Here is a 23,010-nt window from a genome sequence, read left to right as displayed (position 1 = left end):
TACAACAGGCCGATGCACCTGCTCATCCAGACTCCAGAGCAGCCAGCAGAAATGCATCGCGGAGATGCTTGCAAGGCGAGCCACGGCCCGCGTGGCGGCGTTTTTTTTATTTTTAAACTTTTTTATTTATTTTTAAAAATAACCTCGGCGGGACTTTATTTGCGCAAATAACCCTTTCGGCCGCGCCAGACCGCCTAGCGCGGCAGGAAGCCTCTGCCGCGCCGCATGCACTGGCGCGGCGGGCCCCTGCCACGCTGGCGCGGCGAGTCGAGGCGCCAGGTGCGCGCTGACATGGCGGGTGCTCGCCGCGCCAGCCCGCCTGGCGCGGCAGCGGTGCTACGCCACACCGCCTGGCACGGCAGAGCCTACACTACAGCCGCGCGCCGGCTCCCTTCCTATTCCCTTCCTCCTTTCTTCCTCCTCCAGACACACCAGCGCCCTTAGCTTGTTGCGCCGCCCCCCGCCACCCCACCCCAAGTCCACCCAAAATCCGGCGATTTCGGTGGGGGAAAGTAGTAGAAATCGATCCCTGCTTCGTGTGGAAGGTATTCCCCTATTTTTTCTCGTGTTTTACCATTGCATTTGGTAGATTGGAGGATGTTTAGGTGACCTAGGGTTAGGCTGATGATTTCAATTTTGAATGAAATGCAATGGTGTTTTGTGTTAGATGATACGTAGTTCATACGCAATTGAGTCTCTGCCCGCGATATTGACGTGTAGAACTTGTTGAATGCTTCGATTTAGGTATATATTCATCCAATTGTGTGGTTTACATGACATGTATTTTTTTATATGTTCAATTAATTAGTCTCATATTTTTGTTCCTTAATATAGTTGCTATAGTTGATATGTTTCAGTGTTTGTATTTTGTAGATAGAGTGTTTACATTTTATCGAAATGATGTATATAGCTCGTATGAATTGCGTGTGTAAAGTTTATTTGTGTATTAAATTTGTGGCACTTGATGTCCAGGTCCGATGACGTCGTTTGGTTGTGAATACAAGCGGCGTAGGTGGTATGTGCGTTATGTGGGCGAGTCCAATGGTGCTGGTCCCGTACCTCCTGCCCTTCCGGTACCTCTTTGTAGATGTGGCGTGCAAGCAGAGGTGAAACAATCAAGGCATCCAAAGACAGCCGGAAGAGCCTTCTATGTATGCAAGTGGACTTTTGATCCAATGCCTGCTGCACCTTGTGATTTCTTTCAGTGGATCGATGGACCCGACAAATATGATCCTAGGATCCGCCTATTCCCATATCATAGCACAGAGCTTAAACCATACCATTAGTTTAGGCGTTGGGTTCCTCCTCCACCAAACCCACCTAGGATGACCGAGGAGGAGAAGCAGGAGGCTGCTTGTAGGCGTGTGAGGGATCCTCCCATGTGCAAGTGTGGTGTTCCTGCTAAGCTTATGCGTCCTAACTTAGGAGATCCACCTAAGTTTACTCCATTTTTTCGATGCTCGCTAAAGACTCATGTAAGTATATTATGAGAATATTAGTATGTCATTTAGCTAGCAGTTATAATTTTGCAGTATATTATTCATACTTTTACTTGATGTTATTGCTTGGAAGTTGGAGCAGCGTTTTCTAGTTACTTTACATATGAGTAGTTCAGGTCACCGTTTTTTTGCAGGGTGGGTGGTCGTTGTGTGATTTCAATGAGTATATATACGACCCAATGGCAATGTGGCCAACGGAGGAGCAAGTGCAGGAGTTCGAGAGTGGAAAGGCACCATGACCATGTGTGTCCTCTCCTAGTGATAGATGCAAGTGTGGTATATTGGCAACAGAAGGTGTGGTGCCTTCTGAACTTGGATATGATTCGTTCTGTGGAAATGCACATGGCGATTACTGGGTTAGTAACTACTCGTCTCTTGTGTGTTATTAAGGTTGGAACTTGTTTCAAATTTGTAAGAATATGAAATTGTTGTTGCAGGAGGGAAGGACATGTGATTGGAAAGATTTTTCTGGTCGTTATGATTTGCTATTAAAGTTGGATAATACATCGGAACCATGGAAGTCAAGGAAACAACAAGAAATTAAAGAAAATATTAGGAAGGAGTATGATGTGCCTATTCCTGACAACGACTTGCTTCGGGGGAAAATATATAGAGATATGGTGCATGAGACTGGAGTGGAACCTGAAGGACTTTATGCAAGGGAAACTATTATTAAGTATTGGAGGCAAAATAGATCCAAGTATCCACGACCTCTAACTGAAAATGAGAAGAGAGAAAATAGGAGGAAGTTGCAGGAGGAGAGGGAGTTGGAGAAATAAAGGTTGAGGGAGAAAAGAGATCGTTTAGGTTATGTGGTTGATCCGAATGTGAAATACCCTAAGGGTTCATGGGAAGAATATTTGCAGCAGGTTAGGGAAAGAAAGAGAAGGATTGAAATGGAAGAGTTACAACAAAAGCCGGAAGAGGCACAGATGGAGACGATGAAGGCTCTTGTTGCCGATTTACCTGTTGGTAAGGTTAATGTCGATAAGAAAGGGAAGGGAGTTGTTGTTGCCGGAGATGATGATGATGATGACGACGAGTTACTATATGAAGGTGACTCGGACTAAATGAACGTGTTGATGTAGCTGGATCATGTTTCTCTTTAGTTGTGAAAACTATGTTCATTTATGAGAAAACTATGTTTATGTTTATTCTGAGAACTACGATTAGTTGTCAAAAACTATTTTCATTTCTGAGAGAACTATGTCGAAACGCATCAAAGTTTCCTCTCCGAGCTAGTAGTCAGCGCTAGAGTGTGAAAGAAATAGTAGTAGCTTCGATCAAAATTTCTAGCATACTCGCAAGTCACGTGAGAACCGATATCACCATCAAAAGTGCTTACGTGAGAGGAGCGGGGTGAACTCCCTCGTGTCGACGCCGTGCTTCTTGCAGAGGGTGTCGAGCGCCTTCTGGCTCCGGAAGGACGAAGCGATGTGCTCGGTGGCGGGCCACGAGGGCGCGCTACCGCCGTCGTCGCCGCTGTCGCTGGTGTTGACGGCGGTGGCATCCGGGGCGCGCACGGGGATGGGGTCGATGATTTGGATGGAGGACGAGGAGGAGTGGGTGATGGAGGAGGAGGAAGGCATAGCGCTGGTAGAGGGGGTGATGGGGCGGCGGGACGCTTTGTGTTCTCGTACGAAGGAAGCACCATCGAGTAGATTTGCAGTCAAGTTGCAGGAAGGAAGAGCAGAGGGCAGTGGCCCGGTTCTCTAGGCACGACGCGACTGTGCGAGACTGGCGTGCATGCATTGTGCGTTAGTGCGTGGAGTCCCAATGCAACACGGCCGCCGGGCTTCCCTCAATTTATTTTTCAGTCTTTGGACTATTATTAAAATTCAAAATTTGATAACCGAGATCGAAAATTCGATAATTGAACCTGCTATCCCACTCATCTCTCCTCTGAATGATCTTGAAGTAATCAATATTCCTACTCCCACCGTATCTTTTTCTATAAATCTTCTATTGAAACCGGTATTAGGCCACCTTCAGTGTACGATTTCATCACATTATTACCAGTCTAATCGCATTATTACCAAGACTGTTGTATCATCTTTTCAATGATACTCCCTCCGTCCGTAAAGAATGTCCTTTTAGAAAATTTCGGACACAATAATACCTAATAACTGTTTGTTTAGTTTTCTGAATCCTAAATAAATGCACATGCATTGTAATCAGAGAAATAACATCAATTGAGCATTTCATTTAATTGGCTCTACACACTCCTCCATATACGTTTTTATTGGTGTGAATGTTACTTTAATTAGATGAGGTTTACTTGAAGGTAAAAAAAGTCACTCTTTGTGGGATAAATTTTAGACTCTAAATGGACACTCTTTGCGGTAAGGAAGAGGCTTGCCGTGCCAGAAGGAGTGGCGCGTCAGTAGTGCTCTGCCGCGCAAATTGAAACAAAATTTCAGTAGGATTCGCCCGGGTGTGGTCGTTCCCGCGCCACTAGGAGTGGCGTGGCAGAAGTGCGCTGCCGCGCCAAGCAAAACAAAATTTCAGTATGTTTCGCCGCGGGGGGGGGGGGGGGGGGGCCTTGCCGCGCCACTCCGCCTGGCGCGACAGGAGTACACTGCCGCGCTAAGCGAAACAAATTTTCAGTAGGTTTCGCCCGAGGGGGGGAGCCTTGCCGCGCCACTCCGCCTAGCGCGGCAGGAGTGCGCTGCCACGCCAACCGAAACAAATTTTCAGTAGATTTCGCCCGGGGGGGCCTTGCCGCGCCACTCCGCCTGGCGCGGCAGGAGTGCGCTGCCACACCAAACTAAACAAATTTTCAGTAGGTTTCGCCGGGGGGAGGGGTGCTAGACTTCCGCTGATGAAACTTAAATAGCTTTTTTTATTCTGATTTTATTAAACTAGTTTGAACCACGAATACGCGATAGCCTACCACTGCGAACATTTACGAAAAAATACACGAAACACAATTATGTCATCGAGCAAACATATAACATTGTACGGATAGAAATAAACCTAACATCCAACTTAGTCTTTTACACACATGACAGAAATAAACCTAACAATCAACTTAGTCTTTTACACACGTGACGGTTCCAAAAGTCTTGCACACACATATAATATAAATTGCACACCTAGTGCATCACACTTGAGACATGCAATGTTCAGTGTTGTGACCGTCGCTCATCCGGAGGGCTAAAAGGATCTCTTGGGCGACGCTCCCTCCTTGGATGCGTGGGCGGCACATTGGCGCTGCCAACGTCTGTGTAGTCCAGGGAACGACGCCGCCGGCGTGGCATCCGGGTACGAGGTGCAGGTTCCTATGGAATAATTTGGCACAAATCATAAAATTTGTATGACACTTCAGAAGGGAACATTAAAATCTAGAATTGAATTTGGGGAAACTTGTGAATTGCACGGTTGCGGTGTCAAATTACGGTCCATCCTCTTCATTTTCTACCCCGTCGTCCTCATATTCATGCCCACCACTCTCAAATAGTGATTCCTCCTCTACCTCCACACCTACTACCCCATCTTCCTCCAATTCACAATCTTCGGAACCCATAGAGACATTATCAACATCTATATTTGCTTCATCCCTCTCAAAAATGTTATTGGAAAAATCATCATTGGCAATAGCCAAGTCAAAATCACGTTCTATTTCACCTAACACGTGATGCAACATTTCTGACTCCTGGGTACCATTATGGTTCACTACCGCCACTTCCTCCCTCATGACAACATTTGGGCCAAGCATACGAACAATTTTGACTATAACCACCAAACATGCAACATTAGCTTCGTGCACTACATCCTTATAGTGCTTCCAATTCGCATCGGATGCTAACTTCATGAGAACATAATGAGCTCTAGCTTTCCCACAATCAAAACGACCTCTCAAACTGATCTCATCCACTCTACATCCGTACTTCCTCATTACACGGTCAACTAAATCACTAAAACTTGGAGGATCCTCGAAGAATTCAATTGACTCATTCATATTCTCTAACTCCCCATTTTGTTTCACAACACCACCATCAAAAAATCGAACTAAACGATCCATCTACAAAATACAAACATTTCACCATGTCATATACAATACACATTGCACATATTCGACATATCAACTAGACACATTACATATATTGGACAAATTGCAAATAAAAAATATACATGTCATATAAACTATACAATTCAATGAATATATACCTAAATCAACAAGTTCTACACGTCAATATCGCGGGCAGAGACTCAATTGCGTATGAACTACGTATCATCTAACACAAAAAACCATTGCATTTCATTCAAAATTGAAATCATCAACCTAACCCTAAGTCACCTAAACATCCTCCGATCTACCAAATGCAACGGTAAAACACGAGAAAAAGTAGGGGAATACCTTCCACACGAAGCAGGGATCGATTTCCACTACTTTCCCCCACCGAAAACACCGGATTTTGGGTGGATTTGGGGGTGGGGCGGCAGGGGGCGGCGCAGGAGCTTCGGAGTCAGGCGGGTCTGGAGGAAGAAGAAGGGAGGGAGGGAGGAGGAAGGGAGCTGGCGTGTGGGTGTAGAGGAGGCCCTGCCGCGCCAGGCGGGCTGGCGCGGCGAGCGCCCGCCCACGTCAGCACCCACCTGGTGCGGCGAGTCGTTGCGCCAGCGTGGCAGGGGCCCGCCGCGCCAGTGCATGCGGCGCGACAGAGGCTGCCTGCTGCGCCAGGTGGTCTGGCGCGGCCAAAAGGATTACACGCCGCAAATTAAATCCTGCTGAGGTTATTTTTAAAAATAAATAAAAAAGGTTAAAAATAAAAAAATTCGCGTACAGCTCAAGGTGCGTCCTCAGGAACGGGTGCGAATGGTTCCAATCTTAAGGCATGTTTGATCTTTAGTCCGAAATTCATGTCCTATCGAATATTCGGAGACTGAAGGACTAAATATGAGTTAATTATAAAATTAATTATACAGATGGAGGCTAATTCCCGAGCTGAATTTATTAAGCCTAAGAGGGTGTTTGGATACGAGGTGCCAAACTTTAGGAGTGTCACATCGGATGTTCGGATGCTAATTAGAAGGACTAAATATGATCTAATTATAAAACTAATTGCAGAACCCCTATACTAATTCGCGAGACGAATCTATTGAGCCTAATTAATCCAAGATTAGCACATGTTTACTGTAGTAACACATTGTCAAATCATGGATTAATTAGGTTTAATAGATTCGTCTCGCGAATTAGACTCCATCTGTGCAATGGGTTTGTAAATAGTCTATGTTTAATACTCCTAATTAGTACTAAACATCCGATGTGACGGGTACTAAACTTTATGAAGTGTATCCAAACACCCCCTAATTAATCCATCATTAGCACATAGTTACTGTAGCACCACATTGTCAAATCATAGACTAATTAGGTTTAATAGATTCGTCTCGCAAATTAGCCTCCATCTGTGCAATTAGTTTTGTAATTAGTCTATATTTAATACTCCTAATTAGTATCTAAACATTCGATGTGACAAAAATTTTAGAAGGGAAAAAAAACACGCGGGGTCTTACGTTTGCGGACGGAACGATTGGATGGAGGGACGAGGAGGAACGAATTCAACGCTCCATTAACACCGTTAACAGTAGGACCCATTCGTCAGTCAAACGACACTCTCATCTCCCTCCTTCCGCCGCACCGCAGCCCGCTAGATTTTCCGCCACCGCCGCCCCATAGCACGAGCAGAGCTGCATGAGCAGCACCGCCGCTTTTTTCCTAGCCCCGTCCGCACAGCTGCTGCTGCGGTGCTGCCCCGCCGAATCGAAGCCCTGCCAAATCGGTGAGAGGCCGCAGGTGCCATCTGCCCCGTGAGACAAAGCAGGTTATTGATCTCCCATCGTTTTGCCATGAAATTGATTTGCTTGGTAGTTTCTCTAATGAAAAAAAATCTAAACTTTTTTCTCTATTTGCATCAATGAGGAACGACAACCAAGGAGGAGGTTGGGAGGCCGCCGATTCGTGCGCTGCGCCCCGGCTAGCAAGCACGGCGGCCTTCGCTTCCTGCCCGCGCCACCGTCGCCACCCTGCCCAGGCGCGGAGATGCCCCTCACTGCCACCGCACCGGCCGAACGGGAGAGAGAGGAGCGCAAAAGAGAGGGGCGCGAGACGGAAGCAGACGCCGTGCGCGTGGGATGGACTCGTCCGGCCAATTTTTCGGAACCGACCCATCCCGGATCCGGTCAGGGTCTCGGACCATTCTCGAATTCCTATTAAGCCAAGTCACAAGTGAATCACGTCCATTCACTACGGGCGTGATTGGTTGGAAAGGACCGGACCGTCCAGAACAGATGGGTTGTACTGGATCGTGAGAGACGGAATAGAGCGATACAGGGGGGTTTGTTTGGTTGCACTTTGCTGTCGTCCTGAATCATGCGAGGTTGTGTTTGGTTGTTCTGGTTGTATCGTTCTCGTGTACGACAGGAGTCACTAGATTGTGTTTGGTACATAGAATTGGATGAGATCGGAGCACCCTAGCACCATATTCGTGAGGTTACCAACAAAGATGATGAACATGAGATGTTTTAATATTACAAAGGCTGATCTCGCGCTTGAATACTTCCAAAGATAATTAACTACTAGCAGGAGTACAATAATAACAATAAATTGTAGCGTAACTACGATATGGAGCCAACTAAGTTCATTTGCCGCCTTTTTTGAACCGACAATCGCTTCTTTGACATCTTTGTCACCAGTGGACTCTAGGAAAGATGCAATTGCCTCCTCTTTGGAACTAAAACTCTTGTAGCAACAGTTTGGATAACCGGTGACCTGCTGATGACAGGTTATCCAAGTTGCATACACTCCAGGCTTCCTACCACGGTACACAACGTACCAAGCCATTGTGCCTTATAAAGGAAATGAAACTTGATTCAATTGCAAACGTAGATGAATGATAAAAGAAAAGGTGGATATAGTAACTATTGGCCTCAGATTTTATTTGCATCTTCTCTTAACCTTGGGCTTGGAGCATCAGTGACACTAGATCAATACCAGACCACAAACAGTATGACAATGGCAACAGAAACAACAGGTCATTGGCAATAGAATGACAAGTAACAGCACATGGATAACAGCTTAGCAATAGCACAACCAGAAAAAAGGAACAAGCAGTACCAAGGAGGTGGACAACAAAAACAATATGACACAAGCATGACAGGTTACCCAATTTGCAACAGAGGCAACAGAAACAACAGCACTGCCAACAGAAAGAGCAACTACCAGGACAACATCTGAGCAACAACAGAACCAGAAAGAAGCAGTACCAAGGGATAGGTTCAACAACAACAAAAATGTTGGGTAACCAAGATAGGTTACCCAATTTGCATGTTATCCAATTTGCAAAGGTATATGTATGATAATAGCAAGGCTGATATGCTAAGTTACAAAAAAATTGGCCTCAGATGTTATTTTCATCTTCCCTTGACCTTGATCTTGGAGCATCAGTGACACAAGAGCAAAATAAGACCAAAAACAGTAGCACAATGGCAACAGGAACAACAGCACTGTCAACAGAAATAACAGTGGCAGCACAACATGGACAAGAGCTCAGCAACAACACAACCATAAGTAAGGAACATGCAGTACTAGTTGGCAACAAGAACAACAAGATCAATGTCATAGTCCCTCACAAGCTCAGGGTCATCTGATGCTACCCATATCCTTTGAATTAGGCAAATATTCCAATCATCATAGGCATATTTTCGTACCTTAAATAACATAAGTAACCATCAAGGCAGAAGGAAGCAACCAACATATAGGAAAGATGAAAAGAAGATGGACTTACCAGGTAGCACAAAAGCAGTAGCAGGTCTTAAGAACAAGAACAATGTCATAGTCACTCACAAGCTCAAGGTCATCTGATGGTACCCATCTACTTTGAATTGGGCAAATAATCATCATAGGCACAGGTTCATTCATTTGAACCAAACATATGCATCCATCAATTTAGAACATCTATTCAAGATGAAAGAAAAATGCCATCACCAGCACATGAACCACCAGGAAAGCTCAATTTACCAGAACAAAGATATGGCATCCATCACATTTACCAGGTGCAGGTGTTCATGTTTACACACCCAACAGATCCCTCCCAACCACCTCTACCAGATGGAACCATGTGGCCTATGCTATACAAAAATATTTGCAGCCTTGGAAATATTCCAAATGGTGTCTCTACCCTCACCATTAGTGGTTAGTGCTAACCCAAAATGTCAGACTGTAGCATAGGCAAGCAAAATATCATATAATAGTCCTTAACCACCTAGAGGAAGTTAGATTGGCTCAGGTAGGTCCTAAGCCAAAGGATCCTATGGGCTTCACTCATCTGAACAAAGCATAGGCCTTCTGCTTTGTTCTTCAGCAAGTACACAAGTGCAAACATCAAGGCCTCTTGTGAGTACCCAGGACAGGACATGACACAACCATAAAGGTCTGCATGGACCTCATTGTGCTGAGGAGCTTTCAGGGCATCTGCAACACTGGCAACAGCAACAGTCATACCATGCATCAGCTGGTATTCTTCCTCACCCAACTTTCTCCTTTTACCACCTCTCCCTTCCTTATCATCAGAACTCTTAGAGGTGTCCAGCCCATTGGAGCCTACATTTTGCTTACCAGAATCACCCTCATTCCCATCTAAAATAATTTTCTCTGTTCTAACATCCCCCCTCAAGGTGGCCAAGGTCAGTTGGTACACCTAAAGGTTCATTGGAACCCATGGCAAACCTACCAGTAGCCTGACTAGACCCAAAAATGGCCTCCATTTGGACATAGTTCTCAATTGGGGTGTTCAAGAACTTGGCATCAGCAGGATGATCCTAGTTGGGCAAAAAGGTTGTGCAACAGTTAGAGAAAAGGGTAACTATTAACCATAACAGTGAGATATATTTAAGCTGTGGCCTAACCTTAGTGTGCCCTATCAGATGCTCCTCCTCAAGGACTATCATATGATGGTCCTCATTCCAGAGAGCACCACTGAGATCCTTGAGCCTAGCAATCTTAACCCACATCTGCCTCCACTTGCACAGGTGGTTATAAATTTGGTTGGTGGTAACATTGACTTCAGCAAAATCAGAAACCATCCTAGCAACTTGCCTAACATGCACTTCCTTGAAGCCTTTGTCAGTTTTGACCCCTTGCTCAACCAGATCATGAAACCTCCTAAGCATGAAGGCTGACTGAACACTGGTCCATTGCATTGGCCCCCCAAGCTGGGCTCCATTGGGTGGAGGGGTTGCTGGGTTCCCTTCCTCCACAGCAGCCACCCCACCCTCGGCCCCTGCCTCATTGACAACACCAACCACATCCTCACCCATCACAGCCATGTCCTAACCATCATACCATCACAAAAAGAAACACCAAAGCACTTAGAAATCAAACAGGAAAGTAAGTACTGCATGCAAATATCATACCAAGTTGTATTGTTCATGATTGCAGTTACACATCATAGCAAAGTACCAAGGTCTCAGAACATATTACAAATTCATCAATGCTACTTAACAGGACATGACCCCAAGTACTTAAGTGCAATTAAACTCTAGAAGATCCCCTATTCTGCCACATTTGTGCAGCCCATGCATCCCTTTGCTGTGCCCAGGTTCCATTATCAGGACTATGTTCTGGCTCAGGGGGGTATCAGTGGAGTTAGGAGTCCAAGCAGCTTCAGTGGGAACATGTTCATCTTATCCATGCCTAAGTATCCAATTGTGCAGAATACAATAGGCAAGAACCAACTTAACTTGGGTTTTGTAAGGATGGAAAGGCTTGTTATCAAGGATTCTGAATCTATTCTTTAGAGCACCAAAGGCCCTCTCTACTGTCACCCTAAGAGAAGAATGCCTCAGGTTAAACAACTCTCTTTGATTTTGCGGCAGGAACCCAGGCCTGGCTGCATATCCAGCATCCACAAGATAGAATTTCCCTAGACAATGTAACAAATGGAGATGGTTTATCAGTTTAGTGTGTGCAAGTATTGTTGGCATGTGTGTATGTGAGTTATGGTACCTTGTGGGACTGTAAGACCATCTGCCCTTTCAAGAGCATCTGATAAAATCAGAGTATCATGTGCAGATCCCTCCCAACCAGCAAGCACATATGTGAACCTTAGATCAAAGTCCACTGCTGCCAGTACATTCTGAGTGATGGTGTGCTTTCTGCCTCTAAAGGCAGCTTGCATCTTCAAAGGCACTCTAGCTAAGACATGTGTCCCATCAATTGCTCCTATGCAATCCTAAAAATAAAAAGCCATATTAACAGGTTGCTACCATATGGGTAAGGTCAATTGGTTTGCAATTAGGAAAGGGCCACCAACCTTGAAATATGGGTTCCATCTCCTGCTGCCAAGGATCCTAGGATGGACACTAGTGGATGGTGGAACAATCAACTCATTTCTCAACTCACCAACTGCATACAAGACTTGATGAAAGAACCTACTGATAGTTTCAGGTGACCTCCTAAATGTCATGTTAATGACCCTGAACCTTTGGTTGTGTCCCACTACATGCAAGAACATTGCTACCTGTTCTTCAATAGTGGCATGGATGCTATCCACAACCAACTCTCTAGACCGAAACAGGTCACACAGTTGGAAAAAAGGTGCCCTTCTCATCCTTAGCAAGTTGACACAATGCACATCATCAGATTCTAAATCTGAGGTTGCTATTCCTCTCTCTGTCCCTCTCTGCCATGGGACCATAGGTAATAGATCGAGCATCCTCACTTCTCCTTCTAAACCACAAGAAAAACCATGCAGCAACAAGAGCAGTCGCAGCCCGGCGCCTACCTTGCAAGTCCATGTCTAAGAATACAATGCAGTGTTCATTAGAGCTCAGTATACAAGAACTTGGGGTCATCTTGTTAAGCAAGCAAACATTCTCAACTACATTTTATCCTAGACGCGGCTGCCACACCCGAAGGTGCTCCTCCGGCGGCAAGGAATCATCATCGACCTAGGCACTTTGCTCAGCTCAGTAGGGCGTGATTGGTTGTAAAGCAGTAAGGCATGATTTAAGGACACAAGAAATCAGATCGACAAATATACATGACAACCATAGATCCGCATAAGAACGAACATAGGGTTCATGAAAACCATAAATGCAGATGCACAAACAACCTAGGGTTCATGAAAACCAACCAAGATGTACCGTCGCAGGACCGGCGGAGGCACAGGGTGCCGCCGGAGGACCCCGACCCACATATAGGATGGTACAAGAACAAAAAAAAAATCAGATCGACCTCTACACATGTGAGAATCATAGATCTGCATCGGAAAAGTACCTAGGGTTCATCACAACCTTAAATCCACAAAAGGAGCGCACGGATCTGACAGAACAATAACCTAGGGTTCATCGACACCAACGAAAAAAACACGAATCGACAGATCAGCGGGGGAGAGGGGATGAAGCAGCGTAAAGAGGAGGGGGAGATGTACCGTCGCAGCACCGGCGGGGGCACAGGGCGCCGCCGGAGTACCTTGAGCCACCGGCGAACCGAGGTCGAATAGGAGGAGGAAGAGGAGAAGGCGCACCGGGGAGGAGGGGAGCAAAGAAAGTGGGCCGAGGATGGGAGGTCATCGTAACCTCCCACGCCTTTAGCCCCGATACGGCGCCATCTCCCGCCCTCCGCCCAAATCTTCCCACCAGCATCGCTCCATCCCGGCTCGCGAGCGAAGGAGCCCTCTGGGCGGACGGGGCGATGCAGGATGGAGTGGGGGAAACGAACGGGGGGTGCGCCGTTTCGGTTCCGGGAGACCAACCGAACACGCGAGAGTGCACGGGATGCTTCGGGGTCATGCAGCGGACGGTGGGACGCGGGCAACCAATCACGCCCTACCGTGCTGGTTCAATCAGGCCAATGGAGCAAGCAGCGCTCGCGCCGCCGCCGCTTAATTCCCTCTTCCTTGATTCCGTCTCGACTCTCGCGAATGGCGGAATGCCAACACGCCAGCGCGCCGCCCGCCTCCCAGGCGTCCCCGCTCCCTCCGTCACCACCGCCGCCACTCCCTCCACCATACCAGTCTCCTTTCCCACACTAAACGTAGCCGTTGTCCGTCAGCAGCTCGCAGAGCTGCAGATCCACGCGACAGCGATGCCAAAGAAGAGGTCCGGCGCGTCGAACGCTGATGAAGCGCTCCGACTGATATGTATGCTACAGGTAATCCGTAATCAACGGCGATGCCGCCGCAGGGTGCTCCTTTGGAGTCTAGCTATTTCGCTGATCTCCTCGGTCTGCCTCAGACTCAAACGGGAAGCAAAGGCCACCCTCCATCTCATCATCCATTCTGTGAGAAGTACAATCCTTGGTTTTTTAGATAGACTAGTGTTATTGGCAAATGACCAGGCTACCCTTAGTAATTGTCTCAATCCCACTGATTTAGGCACGGAGGTTGTTCAATTTCCACAAAGTTAGTTACAGCATGCAGATAATTAAGTTCTGAAAAATCTATTTGGAGGGATAAGACCTGTAGTTGTTGCTAGAATTGCACTTTTTAGGGCAAGTACATTGGTGTCGTCTAATAGGCGGTCTTATGCATTGACACGTAATGTTGAGACAATTTAACAGGCAACCTGTACAATGGGTTATCCTATAAGTTGTCCGGTAGTGGTATATAATTCCTTAATTTGTGCATAAGAAAAATAAAATATTATGAGTTGCATGGCAACAATAACTTGTACAATGGTTGATAAGTTGTCTCGTAGTCCTACAATTTAGCTCATGAGGTGGTTGTTTCGCGAAGCAACGTCCTTTTTCTCTCTCCTCGCTCTCTCTCCTCCATATCATCAAAAATTCTACGTGGCACTGCATGAGACGACCTATGAGACCGATGACGTGTAGCAATGTATTTACCCTTATAAATAGTTTTATGTCAGAATTGCACTTTTTATGGGATGGAGAGAGTAGACAACAAGGGTCAAATCAAGATTTAATGACAGACAAATAAGATAGTTTTCATGTCAATCTTAACATCTGCCTATCCAGTTTCCGGTGGATGTTCATATGTGTGAATGTGTATGTTCCTTAGGGGTGTATACATTGCAAAAAACTCACTTTATGGACAAAAGAAATGTTTAAGAATTTGGAAAGATAAAAAATTACTTACAAAACTCCTACTTTAGCGATCACGAAAAGTTTCAGGATCGGAAAAATTTATACCACATCCATTCTGAAAATATTATATGTTTTAGTTTGTGTCTTAAGTCTAATTTCTCTAATATAACTTTGATCATATTTTAGAAAAATGTATTAATATCTACAACATCAAAATAATTTTCCTAAATCCACTACTTTTGTTACACCTGTTTTTAAAAATAAAAAAATTATCTTTGCTAGGATTAATTTAATCATACATGTGATAGTTACAATAGTGAATCATACCAATGTTAATATATAATAATTAAATTTCATTACAAAATGGCCTGTGGTCTGAAAGAAAAGTACATAGATATATCGTGGTCTCCAGTGGAATGGATCTCCATCTTAAGTAGCTGACTGAAGGTACACCAGTCTAGAATGAAGCGTCAAGGTCAAACCCATCATCTTCAGTGATATCCATATCATCTCTAGGGATAACAGGACGACAAAGGAGGAGTGAGTACAATGAAGTATAGTCTTCAAGTGTAGGAAAAATGACATGTGGTCAAGATAGGAGGGCGTTTTGGATTTAACAAGTTAGAGACTAAAATAAATTATAATCATATTTTGAAATAATTTACAATTCATTTTCAACCAATAACTACGTGCAACCAGCATGAATGCAACGTCTCCTATCAACTTATTTAAAAATTAGAAAAATATTTTCCCTATCTGAATTGACAAGTTAAAGGTTGGAAAATTTTAAAAAGAATACTAAAATCATTTATTTTACTTAGTCTTATCTATTCACAACCCAAAATGAAAATTTTAGGGTGTGGAAGTCTTATCTATTCACAACCCAATAGAAATTTTGGGTGTGACATTGGTTTAACATCTGCATATTGAGGACCACATTTTGCAAAGTAAATTTTCATGTAACCTCACAAGATTTTTTGATTGACCATACGTTTTTTTGTTCAAGACCAATATTAGATGATACCATTAATTTATTTACCCATCTATAATCCTTTTTTGAGAGGTTAATTCGTTTTCCTTTTGAGATAGGTCAATAGTTCTTTTTTAGAGGAGTTCAATAATTCTTTTGTGGCTTTGAGCGGTTTATTGAGTGAGACAAACAATCTGTCTGTAGACCAAGGCCCGAATTCTGTTCACAGGTCCGTCTGGCCCATCTGGTGAATAATAAGATGTCGTCTTCATTTCGGGCGCGGACACACTACGGTTTCGCCACTTTGAGCGGGAAAACCCTAGTCGTCACTGCCATTTCCGCAACCGACCGGGCGCCGGCGGGGCGGCGACTGCTCTGGCTAGGCTATTTCAGCCGATCCGCCGTCGCGGCGGCCAGCCCGTACGGCGGCGCAGAGCATCGGGCGCTCCGACTTCGGAGGGTGCGGTTCCGGGGTCCGGTCATCGCTCGAGTGGCGGCGTTCCGGCTCACCACAGCACAGGGAATCCGGCGCGGTTGCCAGCATATTGCTGTGAGTCATCTACTCATCACCACTGGGAGTTGTCATTTGGGATTGTAAACTTCGGAGTTAGATTACTTGTTGTATTCTTTTCTTTAGAAGGGGTTTGGGGGGATGAATTGTCGATTAAGATTCGTATATATTTTTTTGGCATAGTTTTACGGTCTTAATTGAATCTTAGGTGGATTTTGAATTATTAATACTCTCAGATTAGTTTCCGGAGATGAAGCGGTACTAACAGCCTGTGCCCAAAAGGAATCGTGAAAATGTTGGGGGCGCTACCCCAGAACCTCAGATAAAGTTTACCCCAGGAATCGGGGACCAAGTTGGTGCAACAAAGGGTGCTTTAAATAGTTCAAGGCAACATGACAAAGGTTTTAACTGTCAAAGGCGAAGCGTGTCACCTGTAGCTGCTTCTGATTGTTTGGAGAGTGGAAACCCTTTTGGAGTTTGTTTATGCACTTCTTTGGACTGTGCAAGATATCTCTTAAGGCAAGGTATACCGATCCATCTTACACATGGGACAAGGGTCATTTTTTGGAGATGATAGATTGGTACAAAGGCTTCGATGAGAATGTTAGACGTGCGTTTGATGAGATGGATCCTGATCGCTGCAGCGAATTGGCTTCTCGAGGCTTTCAGAAAGACCTTGTAAAATCCTGCACAGAAGAGGTCATCCAGGCGATTCTGGAAGAGATTGGAGATAGTCGTTTCTCCATACTTATTGATGACACTCATGATATTTCAAGTAAAGAGCATATGGGCATAATTTTGAGGTCTGCTGCTTTTACCTTTCTATTTAATAGCCTTGTATACGCATTTCCATTGCTGCACCATCTGAACTCAGTGTAATTTCTGTCATGCAGATTTGTGAATAAGCAAGGGAAGGTCATAGAAAGGTTTCTCGATCTTGAGTGGGTCAAAGATACTACACCAACTGCAATCAAAGGAAACTTGGTTGGTTTTCTTGTTCGGCATGGTTTATCCATTTCTAGAATTCGAGGGCAGGGTTATCATGGACAATCAAACATGAGAGTAGAATTTAACAATGTGCAGAGACAGATACATGATGAATGTCCATATGCTTTCTACGTCCATTGCTTTGCTTGCCAGCTGGAACAGATTCTTGTTTCTGTCTCAAGTTCTTCTTCTTCAGCAATTTCTTATTTCTTCTACAACGTGCCAATAATTGTGAATGCCACGAGTGCACCTTGCACAGCAAAGGATGCTGAAAAGTGCCGCCAAGCAATTTTGGATAAGTTGGACAGTGGTGAAATATCCAAAAGAGACAAGAGCACATTGAAGGAAACTAAATGGGGAGAGACTAAATGGGGCTCGCATCACACAACCTTGAACCGTATTGACACAATGTGGGACACAGTTCTTGAGGTGCTAGTGATTGTGGATGAACATGGCTCTCGAGGTTCCCGAGCATCATTTTCAATAGAAACAATGGAAAGCTTTGAGTTTGTGTTCATCTTAAAGATGATGTTAAAATTATTTGTCATTATAAAAGAACTATCACTTGTTTTACAAAGAAAAGATCAAGACAGTATTCAGGCTGTGGGGTTGCTTGTGGTTGTGAATGAACGCTTGAAAACCTTGAGGGACAATGGTTGGGAGGCCTTATTTGAAGATGTCAAAAGGTTTTGTGATGCAAATGAAATTCCAGTGCCAAATATGGATGAACACATACCAAGTATGTGCCATTCACATCTGGGTGGCGTAACTGTCTCTCAGCTTCATTATTATCGTGCTCAGATTTTCTTTGCTGCTATTGACTCCATTAGAACAGAGATTAATCATCGTTTCAATGATGGTTCTATGGATTTGTTAGTGCGTTTATCCTGCCTTGATCCAAGGAGGAACTTCTCCCAGTTTGATGTGGAGAAAATTGCTAAACTTGTAGATCTTTATTCTGAAGATTTCCCTGAGGCTGATCGTGCAATTATCAATGATCAACTTGAAGCCTATATTTGCTATGTGAGATGACATATTGAATTTACTTCCTGTCATGATATTGCAAGTTTGGCTTCCAAAGATGGTTGAAACCAAGCAGCATTTGAATTTTCCATTGGTGTATCGCTTCATTGACGTAGCATTACTCTTACCAGTTGCTGTGGCACCGGTTGAAAGGATCTCTTCATCACTTAACATTATCCCTACTGAACTGTGCAATGAGATACCTATTGATTGGTTGAGTGACTTTGCCATGTACTACATTGAGGAAGACATATCTAAAGAACTTGATGCTGAAAGAATTTTAGAACATTTCAAAGCATGGTAACTCAGAGAATGTAGTAACCTTATATTGATGTACTTAGTGGTATGTTTGTTGCTTTCCAATATTTTCATTTTTATTACAGTATGTGGCTATATGACTAATTTGCTGAATTTTTCTTTATCTTACAATGTGCTACTTGGGATTATTATTGGACTTGGGGTGCTCTGTACTGCATAGGTTACATTGATGACATGCTTTTTTCCGACATATTATGCCTTTGCTTCCTAAGTAGATGTGCTAAATGCATTTGTTGATACCTTTTATCACACTCCTGTGTGGTTGGTAATTTGAGATGTGTATATTGGCTTGTTTATTGATGAAATTGTCAAGGCTGCCTAGTGGATTAAAATTTCAATGAACAAGGGTTGAGTGAAAGGTTTCTAACCAATTCTTGGAACTTAGAATTATCGACATCATTTCTGTTATGGCCAGAGCTTTAGGTAGCATGGTATTAGCTTATGGTGCTGGTGAACTGACTGTCTGTTTTTCTTTCATGTGCATAAACCAACAGAAGACTTGTTTATAGTCTTCTCTTGTGATGTGGAAATTCCTTTTCTTTCATGTAGAGTTCCCTTCATATCAAATTTAGGTAAGCAAGCCTGATGGTATGCATTTTTTTTCAGTTATTGGCAAATTTTTATTATGTAGGAGATTCAGTTTTGTTTGAAACCATCACAAGTTAGTTATCCCACTTCATCTTATGCTGTCATCAATTCTGTGGGAACTGCTGAGACAATCAGTATTTGAAAATATGTGGCATTTAACTCAAGCAATGTTGCTACCTAATTTTAATTTGGTCTTTTCACGTGAATGTATCTCATTTCATCTAAATGTTTAATTTTGTGTCATTCAAATATCCTAAATTCCTTCCTGTTATGTATTAGCTATTATTACTTTTTATCATTCAGGAGATAGGTTTCATCTTAATGTACTTAAATTTGTCTCTAATTTTGATTTAGGCCTAGAGATCAAGTTCATCACTGCAGAAGCTTTACTGAAGATCCTAATGCAGATTTAGGGTCTCAAAGATTAGAGAAACATCATGGGCCCTTTGAAGCGGGAATGCTCCAAGTGTCTGTAAGGCTGTAACTCCCATATGCAGAACTGTCACTGTATAAAGTCACTCCTTGGCCATGTTTGCTTGAATTTAGAAGAGCTATTTAATTTCTTATAATCTAGCAGTGCTCTTTTTCGCTGCCCCCTCTCTATGGCATCCTTTTTCCTGGTTTGTTTCTGTTGTGTGACTCCTAGTTCTGACCTTGTTTTCCGTAAGTAGAGCCACTCAGCCACAGCTACAGATTCTTGCATTGAGTTGATCTGTTTCTGAGAATGTGATGGAGAAAGGTCGTGTTTTATATTCCGCCTTGGCTCCAAATTGGAAGCTTGAAAATTCAAGTAATACATGCATAATGCGCAGTGCGCCTTTGGTACTTCTTAAAAAGTTATTGTCTGGTTCAAGCAATGGAACATACCACTAAACATGGAATAGTATTCAACTACAATATTTATCCATAACCATGTCATGTGTTATTGTACCCTAGTTCACTATCCTAAATCCAGTTTGGTGTTAGGGTGGGAGTGAGAAGCTTCTTGGAGCAACCTGAACCAAATGAGTGAGTTCATAGGTTCTTGGAGCAACCTGGGCCAAAAAAGTTCTGAACCTTGTGAGCTGGGCAGTTCTTTAAGCTCATTTATGTTTCCGAGATGGAAATCTTGCACTCTTAATTGTGATGCAAGGTATAAATATATGCAGAAGCGAAATATTCAAATAATATGGACCTGAAGCAGAAAACATAAGGAAATGTAGGTTTCTGGAATTCTCTCGCTTCTACAATTTCTAGCACCACCAATATGTATTGGCTATTCTGGTTGTTACCACTCTGAAGATCCATCCAGTTATCTGTCCTCGTAGAGGTTACAACTAAATATATGTACGAGTTAAACTAACATTGCTTATGGCTATTTGATAACGAGTTAAACTAACATTGCTTATAGCTATTTGAGAATCAGACTGAATTTTTAATTGTATCGTCATCATCATCCTGATTAGTTGCTCCATGCCTTAGTCCATTTCTTTTGAACTGCCTATCTATTATGTGGGGTCCGAGGGTATCTTCGTTTTAGTTGATTTGCTTCAAGTAGAACATTTGCCTGCTGTATTATGATCTCTAATTGAGTTTTTTTAGCAGCACTTTGATCTTAGATGGTTCAGTTATTATCCTTATCGTCTTATTGTCTCAACTATTCATTGAGCACCAAACTTTTTTCATGCACATAAGCATATTTATGATAACAATTTTTCTGTTACAGTATGAATTTGATAGAGACCACATGAATTTTCTTTTCCTTTTAGTTTAACAACGAGCAGCCGATGCTATGGAAATTAAAATGACTACCACTTGTGGTTGCCAACAGTGATATAGGTTCACCAAATTGATGACTGAATGTTTTCCTAAGACACTACAGTGGCAGGGTTATCTCCTTTTGTTAGTAAATTGATGCGCCAGCTCAGTGGCGGGGCCAGGATTTAAAAGTTGGGTATTCCCATTTTCTATGTAAAAAACTTTAGGAAGGTCATCCACACTAATTTTTCAAAATCTTCAAAGATCTATAGAAAGGAAGTAATACAACTAATTTACTAAAAAGCACTGTCAGTTATATGCTGCAAAATTGGTGCTCATATGTAACATGTTCTGTCGCTCATCAGTCAAAGTTGAGCTGCGCCCCTGCTGCCTGCTGCTGCCTTGCATAGTTGTGCTGCTTGGCTGCTGCTGCCTGCTGCTGCCTTGCATAGTTGTGCTGCTTGGCTGCTGCTGCTGTGCCCCACCCGGTCTGCCCCACATCAACAAGCCGCAGATGTGATCCAGGACTCCAGGAGAAGCTCGCCGGCTTGTGCTCATCGGCTCACTGCACCCCGCGCTCGCCAGGCCGCCAGACCTAAGGTTTCATTCAGATTTGGGGAAGGGCAACGACAGGGAGAGGAGTGCAGGTGTGTCACTCTGTGCACAGTGCGTGGTTGTGAGAGGTTGAGAGCGCTAGCTGCGAAAAGAAGTTGTGCGTTGTTGCGAGAGGCTGAGAGCGCTAGCTGCGAAGAGAACAACAAGAGGGAGAGAAGAGTGGGATGTGGGCTGGCCTGGTGGGAGGCAAGGGAAGAGGAGGGAGACGGGGAGGGAGAAGAACGCTGGCGGGGTCAGTGTGGCACCTTGGGCTGGATTTATGGCTCAAGAAACAGATTACAGGTCAATATACCATGTGCATATGTATACACTTGATGTATACTTGATTTTTTTTCAAACAAACCTGGGTATTCCTGGGAATACCCAGGCTTCAGGCTGCCTCTGCCCATGCGCTAGCTAGTAGCATTTCCCTGCAGTTATGCTAAATGAACTGTATCCTCTTTTGGAATTATGCTTGCATAGCTGAAACCCTTTTGATGACACTAATGTGTTAAGCACCCTACGCCCCTTGTTTTTAATCTGACATTTTTTTTTGTTTTGCTTCAGATATCTTGATTTGGACCATTAGGCCACCCTAGTCCCTACATATTTTGTTTTAACTCCAGATATTTTTATTTGGGCCACTATGCCACCTTACATATTTAGTTTTCACTAGTTTAGTTCCTTACAAGTAGCTCACTAAGCCATAATAATACTGTCCTGCTTCTGATGTGGCATTAAGTATGTGACATGGCAGCATTGAAAATTGAAATTCCTATAGTGTACTGTTTGTTGTTTCAAAATAGAAATCCTTGTGTGAAATGTGAATTGTCATGTGGCTGTCCCTATGTCATTTGACATTCATGCTAGCATTGTTCTAGGTTTATAGTACTTACATATGCATGGACCTGATTGCCACAATCTTGGAATATTTATTATTAAGTTGTTGGAACTTGAAATGGAACAAGACTCAAAACAAAGAAAATGATTGGCTTCCAGTTACAATTATATAACTCTGAGGAGAGCAAGCAATGACATAGCTGTGACTTGTCGCTCTTGTACAGCTTAAGCTAAACAGGTTGATTTGAATCCAATTCTGCATGTGATTTTTCTTCTTTGCTTAGTGCAACAGGCTCTCCTACTCTGATTTCTCGTCTTTTATTGTTACTAGGTCTCCATCAGCATGTTCGAGAAAAAAAATACTAGGTCTCCATCATATAGGTCTGTAATTTGTAGAAATGTCTTTATAGCTGTCATATTGGAGCTGATATTAAGCACAATTGTACCTATAGTTGTCATAGGATGTTTTTTTTATAAAAATGTTATACATGTCTTACTGGAATCTTTTCAAATCTTTTATTGCTTCTCGTGGGAACAAATTGTGATTTGTTAAAAGTTAAAACTTACCATACTCTAATCACAATACTTGCAGAGCTTTTTGTTGCTTTCGACATTTAACCTACAATACTGGTCTAGGTCGACTATCTTGTAGTTTTATGTGCTAACTTGATCAATCATCTAGTCAGGTCTTATCTCCCTAGAGTTCATATTCAAAGATGTAGATTCTCTTATGAATAGAACTTGCATTGAATAATAGCCTCATGAGAACTCTACTGCATTTAATACTTGCATATGTGTAGGACATAGTGCGTATAGAGGACTCTACTGACATATACATAGAGGACTCTGTACTCCTAACACGGCCCTCAAATGCAAGGCGTATACAATAGTATTGCAT

At 43.5% G+C, this 23,010-nt stretch overlaps 1 protein-coding gene across 5 annotated transcripts; it reads left to right on the top strand.

Moving 5' to 3' along the window:
• Nucleotides 1–15,794: 15,794 nt before the first annotated feature.
• Nucleotides 15,795–19,536, top strand: LOC117853022 (uncharacterized). 5 transcript variants are annotated; one of them, XM_034735376.2, is made up of 5 exons: nt 15,795–16,064; nt 16,267–16,828; nt 16,919–18,378; nt 18,848–18,925; nt 19,296–19,536. In XM_034735376.2, exons 2-3 carry the CDS (start codon nt 16,509–16,511, stop codon nt 18,042–18,044), a joined length of 1,446 nt encoding a protein of 481 aa, XP_034591267.1. In that variant the 5' UTR covers nt 15,795–16,064; nt 16,267–16,508; the 3' UTR covers nt 18,045–18,378; nt 18,848–18,925; nt 19,296–19,536. The 5 variants fall into 5 exon arrangements, with proteins under 5 accessions (XP_034591267.1, XP_034591284.1, XP_034591260.1 ...); XM_034735393.2 differs by having other exon boundaries at nt 16,262–16,828; nt 18,851–18,925; XM_034735369.2 differs by having other exon boundaries at nt 16,262–16,828.
• The last annotated feature ends 3,474 nt before the right edge of the window (nt 19,537–23,010 follow it).

The sequence above is a fragment of the Setaria viridis genome, chromosome 1 (assembly GCF_005286985.2).
Source record: "Setaria viridis chromosome 1, Setaria_viridis_v4.0, whole genome shotgun sequence".
NCBI classification, from domain to species: domain Eukaryota; kingdom Viridiplantae; phylum Streptophyta; class Magnoliopsida; order Poales; family Poaceae; genus Setaria; species Setaria viridis.
This window is presented reverse-complemented; position numbering and strand designations above follow the sequence as displayed.

Coding starts and splice junctions, on each gene's coding strand:
- LOC117853022 (XM_034735376.2), top strand. CDS start 16,509: ATGCACTTCTTTGGACTGTGCAAGATATCTCTTAAGGCAAGGTATACC. Junction 16,829..16,918: donor CATATGGGCATAATTTTGAG/GTCTGCTGCTTT, acceptor TCTGTCATGCAG/ATTTGTGAATAAGCAAGGGA.